Raw genomic sequence first — 21,231 nt, forward strand, 5'->3', positions numbered from 1 at the left:
ACACACTGCATCAAAATTTTATAAATAGTTATTTGGAACTTTGAAATAATTTACTTTATATAAGAATGAGCCAAAATTCAATTTATTTTGTCAGATTTATCTGTTTGTTCATTGATTGTAATTTTGTGCCACACCCTTGTGTAAATTAACTTCCTGATGTGTTATCTGACTTACCTATACCTTACTTCTTGAAAGCCTTCCTCTACTGTTTTCCTTTTCATCTTTTACCACTGTTTCTTTCTCTAACTGACAAATTGGTCCTCAGCCAAAATATCTTATTTGTTTGTTGAGGTGGCTAAGTATTTATATTTTGTCAAATTATACATGTGGCATACACTATTCAGCCTGAGCTATGTTAATGTATCCAGTGGGCAGATTGATATAATATTGGGAAAATATAGTTTGTGCATTTAATGAAGAACCATTCTTTAGCAAAGCAATAAATTATAACCCATTATCTCTGAGCAGTAAATGCATTTTGTGGATGTGAAATGTCCCATTTCATTAAAACTGGATCTATCCAATACATCTTTTCACTGCTATCAACCTGAGACAACTTGCAGTAGACATTTTTTAAACCATGGGCAATAATTTATCAGTAAATTAAATTGATATTATGCTCCAGTTATTTAAATTGTTAAAATAAATATAATCAAATCTGTCACATATATTGTTTTAAAATATAATTATTATTACAAATATTTCACAGACACACCACAGTATTGTTAAGTAAAATTAAAACATAGAAGAGCAGGAAAACTGATTGCTAAAAATAATCATGTAAACATTCTTGTAAACAAATCTGGTATTTCATCGTTTCTGGGAAGGTACAGGCTCCGGATTAATTCTCATTGTTCAGGGAAATGTATTTGTAGCAAGTTATTTTGTAGGAATAAAATCCCTGAAATGAATCTGTTGTTTGATGTAAAATCATGAAGTGCTTATGGCACACCTTTTGATATTCACAAAAAACCATAGAATTTAGAGTATGAAAGCAATATAATTCACCTCTCATATGCTATCTAAAGTCACCTCAGCAGGGTCCAATAGTTACAACAAAAATGAAAAATGGTAAATATGTCTTAATGGAAAATCACAGATCAGTATGGATATGTTGTAATATAAAAATCAAAAGGCACATGTTTGATGCTGGTGAACACACAATAAAAGGATCACCCACCACTGTGTCTGCACCATCTGCTCTATTTTAGCTCTAAAGAGGGTGTAGAAGCTGCTCTAGGGGAGTTTTCTGCAGAACGAAAGCTTCTGGTGGGCTGTGGTCGGTAGGGCCGTGGTGAAAGCAGGCATTCCTGGGATCCTGCACAGCTGAGGGGAGAGAGTGGATAGGGGTCAGGGCCTCGGCTGGGCAGAAAGAACGGGAGGCTGAGGGTTTCTGTGGAGTGGGACCGAAGGAGGCGTATGGATGGAACATTGGTGCAGGTAGGGGTGGAGGCACCATCCCAGTTCCAGGAGTCTTGCAGGTCATGCCCCCCAGCTTCCCCCAACACTGATACACTCTTCTTCTCTTCCTCCTCCTCTTCTTCCTCTTCATCCTCAGAGCCACGAACCTTTACTTGCCTGGCCAGGTATGTCCCATCTTCACAGTGGAAGAAGGACCCCACAGGGCTATTTCCCTCCACAGGGCTGTCAATCATATCGGGAATGCCTGGCCCTGATTTCCCTTCTCCTCCTGATGGGGCTATCCCTCTCAAATCCTGGATCTGTTGCTGGTCTCTCAGCTTGGCTAAAAAGTGTATAATATCATGTTACATACATAATTCCTTTATATGTATTCTATAAACGTGCACAAATATCAATAATTCAACATATTTTCCTTCATCAAACACAATTTGAAAGGAGCAGAGTTTTTACAAAAAGGAGAAGAACCAAAAGCACCAAAGAATATAAGAAAATTGGCTTGTTGCTTCTCTCTTCACTCACAAGGTGTACCCATACTCAAAGACTGGCCCAAACACATCAGGTGTAACTAATCCAGTCAAAGGGTAGAGCACATTAGAAGCAAGGAGAACCGACACGCCTCTATATTAAAAAGCTGGCACACGTGCAGACTGCAGTCTTAGATGATCATCTGTGATGAGAAGGGAAAGTCATTGTTTATTTTGATGATTTCACTGATTACATTTTTTATGCTTTCACCTTGGAGCAGATTGTCATTTTTCTCTCTCAGATTGTTGATTTCCACACTCATTGCTGACATCTGGGACAAGAGAAAAGATCTTTACATGTGAGGTGTGAGATACCTGATACCTTTACCTGTGAAACCTGGAGATCGTAATTGTAATTCAAAGCATGCACTAGTGTAATTGAACTCTATCTTAAGGTTTCATGGTTACATTGTTGGGCCATTTGACGTCAAAATTTGATTCATGACATCAAATTTGACTACTCTCTGAAAATCATCTGCCATCAGCTGAATTATAGAATATGACCACACCCTTTTGCTCACTTAGCACCAATTGTGGGTATGATGTGCAGAGAAGAAAAACCTAAAACTCATTTGTACAGCAATTTGCTATTATTCAGGGCAGGTTGTAAGGCTCTGTTAATAATGATGAGCTGCGCTGAGCCACCAGGTCACTTGAGAATATACGCTTCTGCCTGAGAGGGTAACCTGGCAAATGTTAGAGGGGCATTGAGAGTTATGGAGATTGTGTTTATCTTTGCCTGTTTCCCTGCATAGGAAAAAAAAGCATCTGATTTTCAGATGTAATTCATCTCTTCTTTCGAGAATGTGCCCTGTTTTTTTTCTCTTTGCTCAAAAGCCGATTTCTCACACAGCATAGTGAAATCTGTCACATCTGCTTACCATTTTCCTCCTTTGTTTTATGACCAGAACCCCGATGACCCATCCTGCAGTAAATGTGGGATTATGGCTGGGTTCAGGATTAACTGTGTATGTGTGAGTGTGTGTGTGTGTGTGTGTGTGTATGTGTGTGTGTGTGTGTGTGTGTGTATGTGTGTGTGTGTGTGTGTGTGTACGTGCATGCATGCATGTGCCACTGATGTGTGTCTGGATAACTCTGAGAGAGTTAAACTGGGTAAACTGATAAACTGGGTTTCTGTATATAATGACATCACTGAACATAACTAATATGTAATAAACTGTGAGGGAAGGGTTTAATCCTTCACTCTTCAAGTTTGAATAAGCAGGGGTCTTTGATTCTTGGTTGTGTCTCTGGGCACACATGAGAGTTAATTAATTGTGGTGTGTTGATATACAAGACTGAATTTTATATAGAGTTCATTATTGTTCCACAATAACTATGAGAGGTTTTAAAGTTGTTGTGGGAGCAGTTCATTATACCTATTATAATTCAGTCACCTGTGGAGTGAACATGGTAAATGACTCTTTTATATCAAAAGTACGTTAAAATGCTGCATATAGGACACAATAGGTATAGGTAGACAATGAAGACAGTTCAGTATATACCCTCACCTTAATAGTCTTGCTGTGAAGCTCCTCTTTAAGATGGACCATTTGCTTTTGTTCCTGAAGCTGTGAATTATCCGATGCGTCCTGCCGTCCTTCAGGTACAGCCCTGTCTGCTGCCCCATGCAGACGTTCCCCCTCCTGCAGGAGCTCCTGTTCTCTCTTCTTCTGGTTGTTCAGTGTGTCTAGAGCATTCTACAGGACAAGTGTGAGGACACAGTTATACTCACAGTGGACTCACAACAGAGCACTCCTGTCTGTCGCCATGTCAGTTCCTCTGTGACCTTATCCATTTCATTGAGTGACAGCAGGTATGTATGTTTGTATGTATAATGAGTGCCTCACCTTGATAACCTTTGATTGTGTGGCCCATTCCTGCGGTGAACGCCCCCGCCTATGGGCCCCTGGTGACTTGTCATATGCCCGTGCCAGCTGTTCCCTCTCCTTGAACAGACTCTTCAGCTGAAAGTACAGTGTTGATCAGGGACCGATAAGATGCAGGATGAAGCCATGTTCTCTCGCACTTGAACTGTGCATTCTGTTGTTGAACCACAGATAGGATAGTGTGGAGGTAATGTTGCTCAGTCATCCATTTACTCTGGATGACACTGCAATATTCACAACATAAATATTTATCACTGTGCGAGTTTGAATTTCTCGTTATAGGCATGTGACGCTGTAGCATCGCATTAGTTCTCGTGATTATTGTTATTACACTGCTGTGTCTTTCATTCAGCGTTAAATTCCTGTTGGCTGTACCTGCTCAGTTACCATCCTCCTCTGTTTGTCCTGGTCAGGGTTTTCTGAGCAAATTTCCTTTTTGCTTTCAGGAGGTGCTCTCTCTGCTTTGCCCTGTGGGGAGGGAAGAGCAGCAAGAATGATGTCTGGTTTAACTGAGGCCTCTCTATACTGCTGCTTGTGGTATGGATGCAGCACAGGATGAAATGACACTGGAGTGAAAGGGCACTGAACCCTAGGCAGTTACCTGTTGCAGCTCCTGCAGAGTCTGCACTGCCTGGTCTCTCTCCACCTGCAGCTGTGCAGTCCTCCTCCTGATCTCTGTGAATGATGACATAAATACTCTACTGTCACTGATGTCACTCCGTTAGAGAGATTAGGACACTCAGGTGCTGCTTCTTCATTATCCCAATGTTAATAAAGTTTGACCACTTTGTGAAGATTATTTAAATCTCTTCATTGAGCGCCGTAGACTTCATAGTGTTTGTACTTTGAATGTTTTAAATGTAACATATCTCAATTGCCATAGCATACACAAGATCTTGAATGAAGTATTTAGGATATACTTATCCTCTGCTCAAAAGCACAGGAACCCTTACCCTCTACCTGAGCCCGCAGTGCATCTGGACGCAGAGCTACAGGGTCAGAGCAGCTGACAGGCCCTGGACCTCCCCTCCTCTGAAGCTCCCCAGCCCTCTCTTCCCTCAGCTCAGCCAGCTGCAGCCAAGAGGAAGAGCTGTTCTCAGGCCAGGACTGAATTATTTGACACTGATCCTCAGATATTGGGTTGCTGACATGTGAAACAGTAAAATAATGGAACTCTGTGTTCCTTCGGGGGGGGGGGGGGGGGGGGGGGGGTGGGGACAGACTCCTTCCTCGGTCTCCCACAGTCTCCATCCCGGTTCTCTAACCTCAGGCAGTGAGTGGCCTTGACTTAGCAGGAGGAGCATTACCTTCATCTCCAGTGAGGAGACGGTGAGCTGCATCTCATTGCGCTCTGTCTCTCTCAGCCTCTGCAGATTGTTCAGCACTCGCTCCCTGTGTCACGGGAACAATCTCCGCGTCAGTGAGGCCGCCATTCGCTAGCTGAAGTCACTGCATCATGGCTATTTAATTATGGACTGTACTCACTACCCACTGCGAAATGTTTTACTCTACACGGTTGATTATGGGAGAAGGTTAATTTTCTGGGTTGGCGCCGAAGTTTGTGAAATCTGAGTATTATGGTGTTATTACAGAATAATTGTATCATTATTTATCACTTGACCACAGAAGAGGAGATCATGACATTTTTTGATTATTTGATTACATTTTTGATGATTACGTGTCTTTCGCACTAGTGAGTGTGCCTGAACATCATCAGACACAATAAGCTTATGCTAATTTTAGCATAGGGGCCTTGGTTTCCTGTAAATTTACAAAGAAAATTATTTTCTGAAACTGGCTGACATTTTTTATTCTTCTCATGGTCAAATGAGAAATGTAAGCTCTTCCTGCTTACTTCTGCTCCAGCTCCTGCTCCCTCATTGTGAGCTGCTCCTCCAGTCTCTGCACCTCACTGCTTTGCTGTGACACCTGACAGCCAGAGAGGAGGCAACATTAAGAGGCGATACAGACGCCTGACACTTCAACACTGGTCAGAGCAGTACCCAGTGAAGGCTCCCGTCCTGGTGAGGTATGGCTCACCTGTCCACGTGCAGACTGCAGCTCCTGCTGCTGCTCCTCCAGCTCACTGTCTCGCACCCGCAGCATGTCCCACACCTTCTGTAACTCTGCCCTCACCTGGCTCAGCTCCCCATCCACTTCCTGCAGAGATACCTTGGATACATGCACAGACACAGACACGCGCACGCACACGCACGCACACGCACAAACACATACACAGGTGTGCACGCATACATACACATATGCATGCATACACACACACACATACACACACAAACATACACATACACATAGACAGGCATGCAGTCATGCACACACATAAAACAGAAGAGGCCTGGCTAGGTGCTGGAAGTTGCAATAGGAGTCACAGTGATCGCTACACTATATTATGCTATAAGAACAATATTACAATTTAAATTCACATCTGCAGAGATTTTATGACATCTAAGAATGCAAAATGTTGGTATTGCTAGTGGATGGAGCAACACTGAGGTGGAGCTCAGGATGCTTGGGATAACCTTTCAACCAGTTAATCACCATTGCTGAAGATGAAACTCAGTGTACTCACATTAATTTCACCTGGCTTACTGAACTTCAGTTCCTGCAACTCCTGTAAAACACAGACATATATGCAGCTTCACATATAGCTTAATTCTCAGTACATCTACTGAACTGCAACAAAAAATATCATACATAATTTAATGTAATTTAATACATGTGGGAAACTATCATCACTTACATCAAAAAGTAGGTTTCACATCAAACATCTACACTAAATTGATTGTGATTTTGATGCTGGGGGCACATAGAATAACTAAATGAATGGGAAACATAGAATAAATAGATGAATAACTAATATATTCATTGGTACAAAAGTATGAACAAGTCTTGATAATTGCTTGAACTGTCCCAGCAGTACAGATCTGCACAATGTCAGCATGCAGACCCTGCATGTGCTGCCCGTCAGATGGGTATTATAATTACTATAATAATAACTGCTCCTTTTTAGTGTTACAAAATATGAATTGTAAAATTTCTTTTGATTTTGAAATAAACTACTGACCATTAATAATAAAAAAAAGAATAGGAAAGGAATCACTTTGTTATGTGCTGTAATGGCAGAGTAGTGATAACAATGATACCAATGACAAAGAATCTTGATTATTCAAGGTAATAAGAATAATAAAAATAAGAATAAGAAATACTTTATTAATCCCGAAAAAAAGAGAGTGTTAATTGTAGTGTTAAAAGTCCGGAAGATGGCACTCACTGCTCTGAGGGCCTGGATGATGCCCTGTTGACTGGAGCTCAGCTCCAGTGATTCAGGCTGCTCCTGTTCTGGAATAAGAACACTGGATAACAGACAGAAATATTGTGAGGAAATTAAAGTAGTCAAATGACTAATATGCATGACTAAACAAGCATATTTGTACCATATACCAAATAATACAAACTGCCATTTGGACAAATCAAAAGCTGGGACTCTTATTACATAGTTCCTCCCAAAAAAATCTAGGAAAAATAAATCTACAATAAATTCTTTGAGGAAAGTTCAGAGTAAGCTTCACCAAAAAGCACACCTAAACATACATTTATACCAAACTGTCCATTTAAGACCTGCAACCAATCAGACCAATCTCTCTGCTGCCTACCTTATTTCTTCACCCACAACGTCTTTCACAGAGCATGAAAACTGTAAGTCAGAGTCTCCATTCCGCTCCAAAACTGAACAGGTTTTAAGTAGAAAACACCCGCAAAACATACACACACTGCACTTACTCTGTCTCTGTGCCTCTGTCCTGAGTCTGAACAGCTACAACATCTAAGGACAGACACCAAACAGACAGGCAAAGTTGTTCATATAAAGTACATGACACTCTTGCAGATTTGAGGTATTAGTTGCAGTAGCATTAATTAAATTAGAAGTTAAGTTTCTATTTCCCTTTATTGCTGCATTGAGGGAAAGGCAACAGTAGGATGGAAAAAACACCAGTTCCTCCTTCTGCTTGCAAAATTTGACTTTGTATGTTATTTGTGACACAATTGGCTAAATGGTTCATAAATGATACTTCAACATGCTCTGATATAACAGTCCCTGGAACATGCTGCCACAGTGTACTTGAGCTTGAAGGATGGTTATTTTTGGCCTGCAGGACGATTTCCTTTCTTAAAGCCTTTCCTTTCAAAAATCACTTTTTGTTGCTTCATCCCGAGTGGCACTGCACTCAGATGCTCTTGTGTAAAGAATGGGTGCATCACATGGCATCACTATGTGGTGATCTCTAAAAAAAAATCTCAGAATGGGAGCTAAATTTAAAGAATACCAGATGAATACAAAACAAAACAACCAAACAAAAAACTGGAAGAGCTGGCATTCTGGATCTAAGATGTCCTGTCAGGAAAAATCAGGGATAAAAATCTAAACATTTTGATCAGCCTGCAATGCCACTCATCGTCATGGGAACCAGCCTACAGCATAGATTGGCTGGATGCTGCAGGGGAAGCCATGCCGTTGCCTAAATCACTCAGTTTGTATTATGTGGATTTACTGTCAACAGCATAAACTCACCTGATCATTACCTCATCAGAATCAGCGCCTTCGATTATTCACTGGTATCATTTCTTGAAGCAATTTCGTGAAGCTTCTGCACTCAGTAGATCCACATAAGCACACCCAGAAACCCAAGCCAGTCAAGATGGCGAATTAAGCAGGGATAGACGGATTTACCTGTGCTTCTCACTCCTCCATCTGCCTCCATTGAACCATAGTCCTTCTCTCTGTAAAAATGATCATACAGAACAAAATGGTGACTTGTGTGCTTTGTTACTGCCCCCCTTGTACCATTATCCACACAAAACATTATACAGTCTTGTGAAATTATATATATCCATAAATACTTGGATCAAAGTTGGATGGGCTACACTGTACCAGTTCTTGTAGGTCCAAATCACACAGCATGTTGGCAATATATTCAATATATCACTTGTAACAATGGGACTAAATCTTGGTTCATGTTCATGTTACAATGTCATGTAAATTTATGAAAGACAAATAGATAGATATATATAGAGAGAGAGAGAGAGAGAGAGACAGACAGACAGAAGGGCAGTGCTTGTTGTCCCCTCACTCACTTAGACTGAACCAGGCTTCCTCTCCTTCCCGCCCTCACCTAGAAAAGCAAAAGGGGCTATGAGTACACAGAGATGCACAGTAATACAAACTTTTGTTTTGTTGAACACTATAGTGTTGCTTGAATGTGAGGAACGTGTAGGCCTGAGAACGGCATATTCATAAGCAGTTGTTTCTAGGCCTGTTTCTCTGGGCGGTCCAGATTCTGCCAATAATGGGGGATGCCAGATCTGAACTGAGCATTCCATCATTTCCTGTTTACCTCCACAGGCCCATAGCCCAGAGCCACCGCACCTCCTCTCTATTCAGAGTTCATTAAAGTTTTCTCAAGTTTAGTCGCTTTTCCTTTCATTTTGGTACTGTGAGTCTGTTAATGGAAATTCCAGTTTTTCTTTTTTTCTCTTCCGTTCTTTCTCTGAAGCCTAATTAACACATCATAAAAAGTGACTAACTAAATTGTGGGCTGTGTGCAAACCATAACTGGAAAACAACAGTAAACAGGTGTTTAGCAGAGGCAAAGTCACTAAATCCGCAACCTATCAGACTGAATCTCTTTTCAATGTCACGTGTGACAGTTACATGTGGAAGTTGAGTTGATATGCCGATGTTTCCAGTAGAGTGGGATATCAGTTAGTTTTCCTGATTGTTGTGGTGTACACAGCCACCATTGTATGGCTATTACCCAAAATCCACTTCCTCTAATATTGAATGTGAGAGAAGGAGAGGGTACAGTTTATTGAAGGCTGGGGATTAAACCCACAACCTTCCAGAATCACTGTGGCCATGTTCCCCACAAGGAAATAGATCATTATAGTTTCCTATAAATATATAATACACCAGTGTTTTCATTCCTATAGCCTCCTACCCATTATTGTTCCTGGTACACCATGGTATGCCTGCACTCTAATCACTAAAATGTTGTTCATTTCCACTGTCAGAGGCACATAAACGTTCTGTAGAACCTTACAGCTGAAGTTGAAAGTAACCCGAATCATCAATCCCTGTAATTCTTTTTTTCCAAACAAGGGACGTGCAGCTACATACAACTTACACTGCATTAGTGGGATGTAGAAACGTACAGAATTATGCATATGGTACATCTGAAATATGTAGCAAGGACATAGAGGTATGCAGCTGCATGCACTGACATAAAGCTGTGAGTTCCATAGAATCGTGCACAGTGTATGGCAGGAGAGTGCAGTCAGGGCGTACAGGGCTGCTGCTGAGTCTTTGCAGTAGAGCCTGGCTCCTGCTCCTCTCCAGCTCCAGCTGCTGTCTGCAGGCATCCAGCTCCACCTTCGCCAGAGCTCCAGCCTCTCTCTGTGGACACACAAAAACATGAGATGTTTGCAGGAGCCATCAGCTCATTCTAGCTATAAATGATTTTTTTATATATATATTTGAAGGTTTCTGGTTTCTTTTCTCGCTACATTTACAACATTGATAGCTTCATTCACATATCTGTCACTGATGTGTAAGACCATCTGCCAAACGAATACAGGTGAAAAGTGATGCGAAGTGGGCAATGGAGAAGACGTCTCAGCCTTGCCTTGACTCTGTTGAGCTCTGCCTCCGTTTCAACCTTCTGCTGCAGCAGATTCTGGGCCTGGTCCCTGGAGGAGTTAGAATGCACGCAAAGAGTGCTTCATCCCAAGTTTATCCGCTGAAGACAACAACGACTTGCAGAAATATAGTCAACCCTGGCAAATGGTTTCAGGCTTGAAGGTACTTGACGTAAGTGTGAATCACATGATAATTGCTAATGCTTTGCTGTGGCAAGCTGTATGTGCCTCTCTCTGCAGGCACTTACTGGCTGCTCTGGAACTCTCTCTGGAGTCTCTCCACCTCCTGGGCCAGTCGTGCTGCCTCCTCTTTAAGCTGGGTCTGAATGGAACACAACCGAGTGCATTAACAACACATAATAGACAATCTAGACAAAAAAATAACCATCTGTACATCGCCCCTCCTCGAAGCGGACCATACAGTTTCTGCAGAATGCCGCCTCCGGATGTCCTCCAGCTCATCCTGAGCCAAGCGCGAAGCCAGCGCCACTTCCTGCCACCTCTCCTTCCAGTGTGACACCACCCTCCGCAACTCCTCCACCTCCTGTGCCATCTCAGCTTCCCTCCGTTCATTCTCCTCTCCTTTCCGCTGAAGCTCTGCCTCTCTCTCAAGAATCCCTGCTTCCAGCGTTTGGCAACGACTCTGCAGCTCCTGGTTCTCCTGAAGGAGGGCATTCTGGGATTCTCTGTTTACATTGAAATGAGAAGCATCAGGTCAAATGAGCTACCAGCTAATCAGATGGCCTTGTGACAATAGTAAAGCTAATTAATGACAAGTAAAGTCCTTTTCTTGTATTAAGATCAGGTTAATTCTAGATTGAATTCGCTGACATATAACATGTTCTCTGATAAATAATAATTTGTGCTGGATTATGTTGTCTGCTAAATTTGTAAAAATAATTGTTATTATTCATAGTCTGCAAATGTCTGTCATTTTACCCAGTAATGTCTCTTCCACCCTCTTGCCCCATTATAGCTCTCTCTGCCCACGTTCTCACCTGAGTTCATGGCAGTTCTCCCTCAGTACTGTCACTTCCTCCTGGTTGCTCTGCTGTGCAGCGCTGAGCAGCTCCTCCCTCTCCCCCAATAGCTGTGAACGTTCTGTCTCCAGTGCTGAAATCTGATTGGTGTGAATCACCTTCTCAGCCTCCAGCTCATGCAGCTGGCTCAAAACAGCCTCCAGCCTTCGTCTTGCCTCCTCTAACTCTGATGTCATCCTTTCGTTTGACTGGAGAGACACACAAACGATGAGAGCTTTGAGCATCTGGAATTGCACAGATCATCAGTGACAGCAGTATGGCATAGGGGTAAGGAGCAGGACTCATAACTGAAAGGTTGCCAGTTCAATTCCCCACTGGGGCACTGCTGCTGCTGTACCCTTGGGCAAGGTAGTTAATCCACAATTGCCACAGTAAATATCCAGCTGTGTGAATGGGTGACATGTAAAAATTACAACTGATTGCTCTGGATAAGAGCATCTGCTACATGCCAATAATGTAATGTCATCCTCTTTATGAACTTCTTGATCTGTTTTTGGTGAAGCCAGGTGTACATCTCTCCCACTTCCCCTGCTCACTTGTTTGATGGTGTGCAGCTCCTCCTTCATCTGGAGTTTCTCCTTGTCCTGCCGGTTGACCTGGGCTTTGGCCTCCACCAGCTCCCCATGCAGCTCACACACTTGGTCTGTGAAGCCCTCCTGGCCGCGCTGAGCTCTCTCCAGCTGAAGCTCCAGGCTCTGAACACGCTGGTGCAGCTCTGCCTTCTCCTGCATATCACAAGGAGACAGACAGACATACCATATGTACAGATAAAGACATTTTCGTATGGACAAACAGACAAAAGCAAATGTGTTTTGTCTGGGAATAAAATTCATATTAGGTGGATGTCTTATCATGACTGCTATATTCAAGACTGAATCTACCCCAGTGTGGTGATTTTTATTGTCAATAGGAAAATTCATACTGAGTTTTTATTCCTCCACTTTGGGGCCTAATGTTGTGTGTACCCTGTATTGACATTCACTGATTCCGTCACTAATCATTACCTTACATATTAAGACTTGCAGTAACTCTGGGTTCTGGGTTTTATTTGTAGACAGGTCTCATTTTTAATCTGGTATAAAATTATTTTGTTTCTCACACCACAGATGGTATCACCACTTTTAAGCCCCTTCACTAGATGACCCTGTTTTGCGAAAAACACGTACCTGCATGAGGCGGTCCTTGTCAGCCATCGCCCCAGTCAGCTTGACTTTCACATCCTCCAGGTTATCCTCCATCCTCAGCAATTTAGAGGACAGTAGATCTCTTTCCTGAGACATGGGCATAGGAACGAGGAGCGCAATCACTGAGATAGGAGGGGAAACCTATCTTTGCTAGTCAAGACTTTAGTGCATCTGTTGTTAAATGTAAAGGGCTCTTGTGTTTTTATGCCTCTTCACTCACCAGGCTCGCCTGCCCTAGCTGACTGCGGGCATCACTCAGCTTGTCCTGAAGCTCACTCTGGGCCTGCATGGAGCTGCTCAGCCTCTGATTGGTCTCCTCTACCTGACTGAGCACTGTCAGGTGACCCTGAGGTACACAGCAGGAAGTTATTCAAAGCTTTCCAGATTTATTACAAGTCTGTTCTGCATTTATCACCACCTGCAGATGAGTTTGAGCACCTGTTTGAGTGAGGGTTGAATGTTTTAAGGCCTAGTAATAAGAAGGACATTAACATCCTTTTATTTGCAATGGGTTAATGACAGGTGTGTGGTGGGAGACCTGGAGTCATTTTTTTTAACAGATTGGTTGTGGCTGTGCTCTGCCTGATTTCTGTTGTCTGAGTTGCATTTTTCTTTAAATGATTTTTTCATGCTTTTTTCTCTTTCTTTGTATTTTATGTGTGGTGCATTGGCCAACACTGTCACACTATCTTAAAAGGAACAGATTATGTTTATTACTTAGCTAAACATTTGGACTCAGTACTTTAATGCATTTAATAGACAAAAACATTTTTTAAAGAATGAGTAATGACAACATAATTTGCAATTGTCATTTGCAAACAATTTACTGCAATCCACAAAGTGAATGATTGGAGCACATGGCAAGCTTTTTGAGGATCAAATATCTTGGAGTTTGGTATAAAAAAATCCCTAAAGGATTTTAAATGATTTTGTAATCTTACTGAAAACATAAACCTTTTAGCTGGTCAGTGTCGGTACCTATTATATTGTAGCAAAGAGAGTGAGCAGCATGCTAAATTTTAAATTTTCGGTGAAATTATGTCCTGAGCATTATCAGATTGGACCAGCTGAATTCAAGGCCCCGCCAGAGATTTTTGTGAGCATATTTCCATGAGATTCTTCAGCAGGGTGGAAATTTGAAGTAATGGAATTACTGCTGTTCAAAAACTCTGACTTGTTTTCCCTCTCTTACCCTCAGCTCTAGGGGGCTGTGACTTCCAGAGAATGGTTTCGATTACCTTCAATTATTTTCAGCCATCTTAAATTATGTAATTTGGTCAGTTAGTAAGACAGGGTCTGGGCTGAGGACAGCCATACCCCTCATTCACTCTTAAAAGTATAAGTCTGAAGCGAAATATCCTTATTACATATGCCTGAATATGCTGAAGAGCTATAATCTACAAAGTATTACAGAAACAAAAACCAAGTGCCAAATAACTAGAAGAGACCTTGTCCCTCCTCTTGGTGCTCATTTATTTACAATACATTTATGTTTCTGCCATGCACATCTCACACAAAGCCTTGCACTCACAACGGGGTAACAGCCAAAATGTGTATTCATGAACAATCCTTTTTTAGAGTGCAGCTCTCTCTGCTTTCTTTACCTTATGCAGTGCAGGAAAAAAGACCAGATGAGCTGTGTGTGTGCATGAGGGGTCTGGTGTGTGTGTGTGTGTGGGGGGGGGGGGGGGGGGGTGCGATTATGACATTGTCACTGGGCTCCAAAGTGCCTAGCATGACACTGACCTCTTTGGCAGAGCGGAGCTGATGGAGGGCCTGCTCTCTCTCAGCCTCCAGAGACTCCAGCCTCTCCTGGCTCTCTCTCAAGGCCTCTCTTGCCTCCCGTAGCTCTCTCTCCACCTGCTGCTTCTCCTGCAGTGCGATGGATCACACAGTGGATGACGGGAAGTTAGCTATAGCTCTGAATTATACCGATCCACAGGTATGAGGTTGTGCCTCTGTCACCTGCTTGCCGAAGTCCTCCTGGGTGGTAGGTAAGGTTCTGCTGAGTGAGGGTTGGTAGGCAGTGCTACCGAGCAGAGGGTGGGCTGGTGGTACAGGGCTCCTTCTCTCCAGCATTGACCTCATCTTCAGCATGTCCAGCTCCAGCTGCAGGACCCTGTATTGAGACACACATTCAAAGACCTGACATAGAACAATCTGTATGACAAAATATGAGATATTACTTTATTAATCCAAAAAGGAAATTGCTTTGCCAACAGTCAAGCATGTGGGAAAGCAGAAGCACCCAGCATAAAACAATAGAAGAATAAAAAAAAATGCAGGTAGCATGTATGCATTCATGTACCATGTACCAGGTACCTAGGTACATAATACACTCAACAAGCACTCAGACATGTACACCTTAGCACTTCTACAAATGCTCATGCACAAACACAAGGTGGAACATGTAAATATATATACATGCTGCAGTGGAAAATCTGCATGAGACTTAACCGGTAATTCCGTTACCGTCGCTTGTGCATGGAAGGGGCTAACCCGGTGTTAATAGTAGTAAATGTTTGGATCTCACACTCACTTGTCCTGCAGCTCACTGCGGCGCCGACTCTCTTCAAACCGGCACAACTCAGCCGTCTCCTTCTCCTGCTCCAGGGCACTCACAGCATCTGCCAGCTGCTACAATGGGGAGGGGGGGGGGAGGGGGGGCAGGGTCAACATCATGGAGAGGGGACAGGACGCTAACCCTATGCTCACTGATGCTGTAGGGAGGCACCTGAGCGTTGCACTGGCACGTATATGTAAGACTACACTGCCACACCCTGGCCCCGCCCTCACCTTGTGCCTCAGCTCCAGCAGCTGTGCAGTCGTCTGGCTGTGGTGCAGCTGCGTGTCTCTGGCTTTCAGTAAGTCCGTCTGGCTGTCGAGCCTCTCCTGGGCCTCCCGGAGCCTTTGGACAAGCTCCGCTCTCCTCGCCCCACTCTCTGCCAGTGCCGCTCGGAGCTCTGCCCCCGGGGAAGGGGACAGGGACCGTGGGGCACCGTCGGGGGCCAGGCGAGATAATGACTGCCACCGTCTCATGCCTGATGAAGCCCTGAGACTCATCTCACAATCACTGCCAGGGGAGCTGGACCACACCAGAAAAGGAGGAGAGGGAACAGATCTGTGGTTATTATGGTGCAGCATAAAACATCAATCCAGAGTTTAATTTACTTTCTTTTTCTTTTTCTTGGCAAGATACGCACTGGCAACTGGTCCCATGTAGAGCAATGTAAAATAATGACTACTTGTACAATTGTGTTTGATCTGACTTGATTGTGTGCTAGTACCAACTGTTCTGACTGCACTGACCTGGCACAGTATTTACAGGGAGGCATTTCTGAACTTAATGGTGTCTGTATATGTGTGTGTGTGCATGTGTGTGTTTGTGCGTGTGTGTGTGTGTGTGTGTGTGTGTGTGTGTGTGTGTGTGTGCGTGTGCGGGTGTGTGTGTGGCTGTAGCACTCACCTGGAGCTATGTGAAGAAAAGAGTCCTGGCCCGGATACACCTCCCTCATTGCTCCATACCGAGGACTAAGGGGACAGATAACCACAAAATTCAACAGCAGAATAAGAACAACTTCAACCATTGTCAAACAGTCTATTGAAACTGACATTTTTTTTTTTTGCTGTGTATGTCCTATTTTGTATGCCCTATTCACAGCTCTCCTTTCCCCTTACGTGAGCTTTGAAGTGTGACCTCTTGTCCCACATATCCAGGTGAGATAGAGAGAGGGGACTAGAGGCTCTGAATGACTTTCTTTGGCTCCTGGAAGACCAGCCCAGCTCAGACCCCCATCCATCTTTGCTGTACTCCTTGGGAGACCGCCTGCCCTCTCCCCCTTTCCGCATCTGGGCTGTGTCCCCTTCTCAGATTTGGCTTTCTGTCACGGAGTTGGATGCTGTGGTTGCCTGGAACAGCATGTGTCATCATTTATGGGTACACTTCAAGGCACAATCTTCATAAATGGACATTAGTTATTATGTCTTTGCTAAAATATTCTTCACACTGCCCTGAGAATTTTCACACCATAGCAATCAAGTGAAGAGAGCAGGAAAATTTTCAATTGAATTGTTCGATGATATTCATAAATCTTCAATGCTCTAACACCTTTGTTATGAATTCTGCAATTATACATTTAGCATGTAGTATCTAGAAACCTTACTCAATGCACTCATCTCTACAGCTTCCTGAAAGCACAGGAATACACCCTTTCCATGACACAAAGGTACAAATCCTTTGTCCCTGGAGTGACTTGGTTCTTCCTTCCCAATTGCACAAGCACAGGACGTGGCCATGAACATGACATGGCCAAGCGTCGCTATACTGTGCAAGTACTAGAGCACAAACAATGTCTCGTGGCCTAGAAAGAAAGCATTTTAATGGCTTCTGCCACACATCGAAGCAGGCAGGCACTTCACAGAAGAAAGTGTTCATTAATGAATAACTCCAAAAATCTGCTGCAACTTCCTATTAATACAGAACATACTTGCAGGTATGGACTGATTAAAGACCAAAACAGGAAACATTTAAAAACAGACAGAACTGTCACTTACCTGACTGTCTATCCTAAGGGAACAATACTACAGTGCTTTCCCCCAGGCTCCACACAGCTGCTCTGATTATTGTGTAAGGCAGCAGTTGAGAACGCAGCCAGGCAGCAAGTGTCCATGGCAACCAGCATACACAGGACGCGCTGAGTGTGTGAAGTCCAGCCCACTGCAGATAATCTCTCGGTCACTTAACCGGAGCGCTCGAGGAAGGCACGGTCACCCTCAGTGGAATTCCTCACACAGCTGATGTTCCACACAGTCAGCACCCGAAGATAGCCTCGCTCTCAGACACACAACCGATTCATCAACATACTCATTCATCAAGCTCCGTCCCAGTCTCATTAAGGGATACCTGTTGCATTTTGTAACTGAAGATCAACAATAGCACAATGTTGTTATTTTTGATTGCTTTGCTTGATTGCAGACAGGTTCAGACTTTTGCATCACTGTAAAACAGATGGATATTGGAATGACTCATGCCTCAGAAATGTCTGAAAACTGTTGTTTCCAAAGTTAGTCAAAGTAGGGAGGAATATTTTCCACTGTGGGTCCTATTAGCAACATTACTTGAGGCCTTATTTGCAGTGCTATGACTATTGGGCTCACTCATTTTTTATTTGTTTGCTGTTATCTTACTGGTGCAGCATCCTATTATTATCAGAGCCAATCCACCTTGGCCACCCCACATACCAGCCAATGTGCTTCAGTTCCTGATTCAGTTGGAGCGCTGTCAAAACCCTTCAGCCTGTTACCTTTCCTCGCTACTGGCTGCTACAAGCTTCTGTGGGAGCCAGGGAATTCTCCCCTCTCATAGCTTATGACATCAAGTAAATCAAAGCAGAGTGCAGGAGGAGGCCAGGGCAGAAGAGGTTGGGGGTGTTGGAGAGTACAGTGGTGTGACCTGAGCAATAAATCGGACTGGACAATCTAAAAAACAAATGGAAATAACGGCTATTTTCAAGCATTCACATGCAAGGATTTATGGAAGAACAATCGCTGAGAGCTTCAGACGTGATAAGGGGTGGAGCATGTGCAAAGTCTTTCATTTCAAGACCTGCAAGGCTAAGCCCCTCCGAACTTGAATTTACAGTACATTATTTGGCAGAGCACCCATGCCCTCCCAGTTACACTCAATGTATTTGCTGATGAAAAATGTCAATGAATAACATTGTATTTCACAGAGGCCCAACTGAATGTTTTAGACTGAACAGCTACATAGCAAGCTAAAAGCCGTGCAAATCAAACATGAAAACCACTTTCACCCTCAGGACATTTTTAAGCCTCTGTACCTTCTGGAGTATATTACTATAACTCTCCTTTTTGAATGCCTGTAAATAACAGAAGAATGAGCCTTTTATTTTACAAGCCCTTCTGGCTTATGAGTCCTGTAGGAGGCCTAGATGCAAACGTATGTCTGATACAGAATTATAGACATTTGCTTCCTCTTCACCAGATTAAGCATGTTTAATGTTGACGATTTAGCAACAGAGAGAAAAGAATACGTTCCATGGGCTATCAGAAGAGGACCTTTTGAAAAGTAGAGTTTCCACTAGTTATTCCACAAGTTATTTTATACTGAACTTGCATTATTGTAAATCACAAACGAAGAGCACTGTTTTGCCACAAAACCTATTTAATGGAGAGAAACGTGCTTTATTTTCCTCTGTCAATTGTGACTATACCTTTACCTTAAAAACCACAGCTCTGGCTTCTGTCCAGGTGTAATGAGATACATACGTGTTTGCTATGGCTTCTTCTTTCTGTCCTGTTCAGTGTGTTTGAACAGTCATGTGATTTACCTCAATTCCACAGTTATGAGGAGGTAGGACTCTCCCCTGGTTACCAAGCAATATCACTACAATACAAATAGAGTAGGATTGTTGCATTTAACACAGGATGAAAAAAATTAAAAGATATTTGAGAGACCCATTTAAAATGTTATATACTAACATCATATTTCGCAGTAGCCATGCAGTTACTGCTCAGTGTGGGAAATTTGATCAAAGGGATTGTGGTTTTGGAGCCCATAAAGTCCTTTATGCAAACTCAGAGGTTCTCAGAGGGGTTGAAATATTGTGTCAGACTTCAATCATCACATGCCATAGCCTGTGGTAGCCTGTGATAATGCACAACACACAATGCAACACATACACAGACACGTGTGTGTGTGTGTGTGTGTGTGTGTGTGTGTGTGTGTGCGTGTGTGCATCATTCTCACACACACCACAGACATGGAGGACAGCACTTCTCCTTCAAAACACTCTGTGGGATTCCATCTGTCTGTGTTTGCAGTCACCCCCCAGAGTCTGACCGTGCCATCTCATCACGCTGCAACACTTCACACAAGATGCCTAAGAGAATTAAAATGAATATTGCTTGAAGTGAGCTGACAGAGCTCAGCAATAATGCTTGGAGGAAGTTTGTCACAAGTTGGAGATGGGTGCCATTTCCATCATAGAGGCATGTCCTCTGGATAACTGCTTGGTGTGTTAAGAATTGAGGAAAAACTATAACAATGTTCAATGTTTTCTCAACTGTTTGTAGAGAAAAAAAACTTTTATAATGAGGAAAGTTAATTTTCATCTTTTCAAGATTGCCAGGGTAAGAGAGGTTCCATTACTATCACATGGTTTTGGTTAGTTAAACTTTCACTCATGATTCAAATATATCACGCATCATTGCCTTTTTTTGTGAATTCTTCAAGGAATTGGCTCATTTGCATGAAAAGTTCATTGGACACATTCTGCCAAAGTTATATTGCTTCATACTTGTCTTTCCAGTATTATCTGAAAAATATATCTGTCATTGTGCTGCTCTTAACTATGGTAGTTGCATATGTGTAATCAAGTTCTGATGACCTGAATTTACTCCTTTTCCATTTTTTATCACTTATCTGGTGCAGATGAAGAGTTTTTTTTTTTTTTTTTAAATGTGGAAATCAGTGCTTGAAGACAGCATGGCGTAGCCAATGTAAAAATTAACCTCCTTGTCTCAATAGCTTTTGTGTATAGTTCATTGGGGGAACAGACTGTAGCCCTAACTGCATCCATCAGTTGCAACTAACATAATCAATATACTGTGGAATGATTTACTCCTTTGGTATACCTGTCAGAAAGAGCAGTACATTTCACGTATATATTTCGTTTAAAACTTCAATGGAGTTAAACATCAACCTATGAAGCTATACAGATGGATATTAAACACAACAGGAGTTTTCTAGTTGAATAATTGGAAAAGGAAAACAAATCATCAAACGGTTTAATAATGTCTACGAATTTTAAGTCAAACTTTAAATACCGAGCTATTAAATAGATCTTTTTGAGAGTTAAATGAAGTATGGGGCCACATTCGGATATACGAGGACGCGGAGCGTGTGGTGAAGTATACCAAAGGGAAAAAAGGAGGAGGCAGAAAAAAATGGCTGCAGATATTCGTCACTAGAGGGCGATAACGAGGTGCCTCTTGTCAAATGAAACTTTTTTTTTTTCTTACTCAAAAATCAGCTCTTGAAAGCTGGAATTCAAAATCGCCTGGGGCTGACTTACACTCCAGGTCTGTCAAAATGTATCTGACTCGATGCAATATAGTTGAAGCAGAGGCAGAGTCCCAGCGCGCGCCCGCTGCAGTCTTTACAGGTTGGAATTTAAAACCGTAATAAAGTATTTGGCCCTCACGTGTTTGAACGTAATATTATAATTAATACCATCGGTGTTTAAACAGTCATCATTAGTGAAAATAAAAATTATTATATTTTCCAAAAGTATTCCAGAGATTCGTTACTTTTGACGCAGATAGAAAAAGGTATTCCTCGGGAGAAAGCAGAGGATATGGATCGGCTTTTTTGTGCAACGTCTGTGCAGTATGCGGCGATGTGTTTTGTTTTCCTTTGGAATGTCACCGGGGGAGCTTC

The 21,231-nt window shown here is 42.6% G+C and overlaps 1 protein-coding gene across 1 annotated transcript; it reads right to left on the reverse strand.

Moving 5' to 3' along the window:
• Window positions 1–1,202: 1,202 nt before the first annotated feature.
• On the reverse strand, window positions 1,203–16,619 carry LOC118782276 (trichohyalin-like). The gene is made up of 24 exons (XM_036535585.1): window positions 16,449–16,619; window positions 16,237–16,301; window positions 15,567–15,855; window positions 15,310–15,407; window positions 14,736–14,889; window positions 14,517–14,642; window positions 12,991–13,116; window positions 12,753–12,857; window positions 12,123–12,311; window positions 11,545–11,774; window positions 10,968–11,232; window positions 10,795–10,868; window positions 10,534–10,597; window positions 10,197–10,304; window positions 5,876–5,995; window positions 5,691–5,764; window positions 5,143–5,227; window positions 4,789–4,906; window positions 4,437–4,510; window positions 4,211–4,303; window positions 3,797–3,913; window positions 3,458–3,646; window positions 2,158–2,218; window positions 1,203–1,744 (listed from the first exon to the last, which is right to left on the reverse strand). Exons 1-24 carry the CDS (start codon window positions 16,617–16,619, stop codon window positions 1,203–1,205), a joined length of 3,537 nt encoding a protein of 1,178 aa, XP_036391478.1.
• Window positions 16,620–21,231: the final 4,612 nt, after the last annotated feature.

This window comes from Megalops cyprinoides, chromosome 8 (assembly GCF_013368585.1).
Source record: "Megalops cyprinoides isolate fMegCyp1 chromosome 8, fMegCyp1.pri, whole genome shotgun sequence".
Taxonomy (NCBI): Eukaryota; Metazoa; Chordata; class Actinopteri; order Elopiformes; family Megalopidae; genus Megalops; species Megalops cyprinoides.